We start from the raw sequence: 3,202 nt of genomic DNA, 5'->3' as shown, positions 1-3,202 counted from the left end.
GTCCCCACACACACACACACACACACACTTTCTACTCACCTGAAGACACGTGTGTTTGTTCTGTGCTGAATCACATCCTGTCCTGTTTCTTCCTGAAACTGAACAATAATCACCTCTGGGGTCTTTTCCTCCTTTCTCTCCCCCTTCACTGTATTGTGGGGGTGGTGGTGTTTTACCCCATTACCCCAACACACACACACACACACACACACACACACACACACACACACACACACACACACACACACTCTCCACACTTCCTCCCACACACACTCTCACACACACATGCTCTTGGTTTCAGTCAGAAGTTTGGTGAGTTGTTCTTGGTTCTGTGAGTAAATCAGAGACTGAGTTTTTTTTTTTTCTCCACTGCTCCATGTCTCCAAACCCTGTAGCAGCAATCCGGACTGTTTCTCAGTGCTGCTGCTCTTGTCGTTTCTGACCTTCTTCCTTTGATCTGTTCCGTGTAGATCGTTACAGGCACCACTGGTTCCCAGACCGGCCTCAGAAGGGTTCTGGGTACCGCTGCATCCGGATCAACCATGAGATGGACCCTCTGATCAGCGGGGCGGCGAGTCAGGTGGGCCTGAGTGCTAAGCAGCTGTTCTCTCTTCTCCCCCGCGAGCTGACTCTGTGGATTGACCCGTATGAGGTGTCCTACAGGATCGGCGAGGACGGCTCCATCTGCGTCCTGTACGAAGCCGAGCCCCCGGCGTCCGTCCCCACTGCACCATCCTCACTATCTCCCTTCGACCCGCTGAACTGTAAGAATGGCTTCATGATGAGCGGCAGGACGAGTCCTCCTAAACACTACCTCATGACCGTGTCCAGCTGAGGGAACCAGGGGACCAGGACCGTTTTCTTCTCCTCAGACTTTGCGTTTCTTGACATTTGTCCATGTTTACTCTATTAAACCCTTTATTTTTTTAGTCTGAAGCACTGCCTGGTGTCCCCACGATTGTGTATCGCAGTTTTTATCGTGTCACCATGTTGTGTGAAGAGAATAAAACCACCTGTAGCTGCAAAGGAGCTTTTACCACGTGTCGTTTATCTCCACCTGACCTGCCACAACGTGCTGCCTCTGTAGGGTGCCTCCTCAGGCAGGAAGTGCACCGTACCCTGTGTGCTGGGAGAGATTTATGAGGACGTGTCTCTCACTCTGGGTGGTAAATATGTGAAATGTCAATCAGAGGTCTGGTGTGAGACGGGGCTGATCTCCTGTTCGTGGCATTATTTTTATAAACGTTAATGAAGATGATGATGGTGCACGTCCCTGCGGATTTCTGCTGCCTTAAACACTGTGTGTGTTTCTGCCAAACTCCAGTCTTACTGTGCAATATGAAGTTTCAAAAAATCCTCTCTCCTCACAAATGTCATGAAATGAATCTGTGGAAAAGTAAATGCACCCCTCTGGCACTCATCTCCTGTAGCATCTCCTGTGTCTGGGCTGTTGAGCAGCTCAGGTGTTCCTGGAGGAACTGTAGTCTGTAAGCTGTTTGAAGCACCGTACGCGTTTTTTAAATATTGTGAATAATACAGAGAACTGTACAGTTTTGTGCGATTTTTGTAATACAATAAAAAATTCATAAGTGATTTACTGCTCTTTGTGTGTGGGGGGATTATTTCACACCACTTGTTATCTCTCACTCAGCATTATATTGAACATGCTAGCTGCTAACAGGCTAACTCCCTCACGAGTCCGATAGGACATGTGTTCTGTGATTAGTTAATAGCGACAGTGAATACACTCCTTATACTTTACAAGTGTGTGTGTGTGTGTGTGTGTGTGTGTGTGTTTGTGTGTGTTTATAAGACAAAGTAGTTCTAAGAGTCACAGCACCTTATCTTCTTACACACACAAACTTGTCTGGGCTTGCCTGAAACACACCTACTGTGTGTGAGAGGTGTGTCTAGTGTACAGAAGTCAGTTAAATGTTTCTGTTACCATGGCAACCAGAGCAGTTAACGGCTCACAGATACACAGAGTTAATAAGGGTGTGAACAGTCATGTTAATGTTCTTGTAATTGCAGGGTGTAAATGTTGCCTGAATCCTAAACTACAGCTGAAGAAGAAACAGAAGGAAAATTTTAAACAACTGACATGGGATGAAAAGAAAAGAGAGGAAAAATAATACGAATGAGAAGCTTTTAGAACGTGTGTGTGAGCGAGCAGATGGCAAAGTGTAGCTCATGCTTCCTTTTCAAGCACTTGTGCAAACACACACACACACACACACACACACACAGAAAGCCTAGCAGGAGGTTATTTCCATAACAATGCTCACTACGAAGCTCCTACAGCCACAGACCCTGTGTGTGTGTGTGTGTGTGTGTGTGCACTGAGAAAGAAAAGGGGTAGAGAAGATGTGACAGATGGTGGTGTGTCCAGGGGCAAGAGAGAGACATTAATCTTCATCTAAATGATGTTTGGGAACACGCTGTTACAGGAAGTAAAGGTGGCAGGGCTTTAGCAAATGTGCTAATCAGCACCAGACTGTAAGAACTCTTACCTCAAATCTACTCTTGACACTGGTGGACAGTAAGGAAGTGAATGTTATTTGTTACTGTAGTTAAATAGATTTATTATCTGTATTTTACTGAAGTTTCTCCATTTGTGGAGATTTTTACTGAAACTTCACATTTCAAAGTCAAATATTTTAACTGGTGAAACACGCAGCGAGTCACCAATCAGGATCGAGCTCACGCTCTGTTTTACACGTGTTCTGATCGACGCTCGGTGCATCTACTGATCACCAACATACAGTTCAGCATCAGTTCAACATCAAGCAGAACATTTAGAGAGGAATAAATGATGAAGAAACTCCAGACTCGAACTCACCACCACACACGTGACCTCATTTACACGTTTTTATTAAAGTAGTTATAAAGAAGGTTTTGTTTTCATGATCATTGTAATAGAAATCAATCAGTGTTTGAGTCATTAATATCATTCTATTAATAGATCAGTGTGCTGAGAGTCACATTCGAGTCTTTACACAGAAACTGAGGTGATTAAGTGAAGAATCTTGTGATAAAAATGATCACAGGAACATTAGAGTTATAATAAATCACTACTTTAGAAACTGAAGTTCATTTGATGTCAAAAAATGTTGTACTTTTACTCAAGTGGAAGTTTAAAGGGACACTTTTACTTTTACTGGAGGAACATTTGTATCTCAACTTTTACTTAAATACTTGGTTT

The 3,202-nt window shown here is 43.9% G+C and overlaps 1 protein-coding gene across 1 annotated transcript in view; it reads left to right on the top strand.

The window, feature by feature from the left end:
• Positions 1-1,593, top strand: part of btg2 (B-cell translocation gene 2) — a 2,043-nt gene extending 450 nt beyond the window's left edge. Inside the window, exon 2 of the mRNA XM_046874739.1 lies at positions 471-1,593. Coding sequence (XP_046730695.1) covers positions 471-835 — 365 coding nt within the window. The 3' untranslated portion in view covers positions 836-1,593. The remainder of the gene's footprint in view (positions 1-470) is intronic.
• Positions 1,594-3,202: the final 1,609 nt, after the last annotated feature.

Source organism: Silurus meridionalis, chromosome 19, assembly GCF_014805685.1.
Source record: "Silurus meridionalis isolate SWU-2019-XX chromosome 19, ASM1480568v1, whole genome shotgun sequence".
Lineage (NCBI taxonomy): Eukaryota > Metazoa > Chordata > Actinopteri > Siluriformes > Siluridae > Silurus > Silurus meridionalis.
The sequence above is the reverse complement of the archived record's forward strand: the minus strand, read 5'-3'. Positions and strand labels throughout refer to the sequence as shown.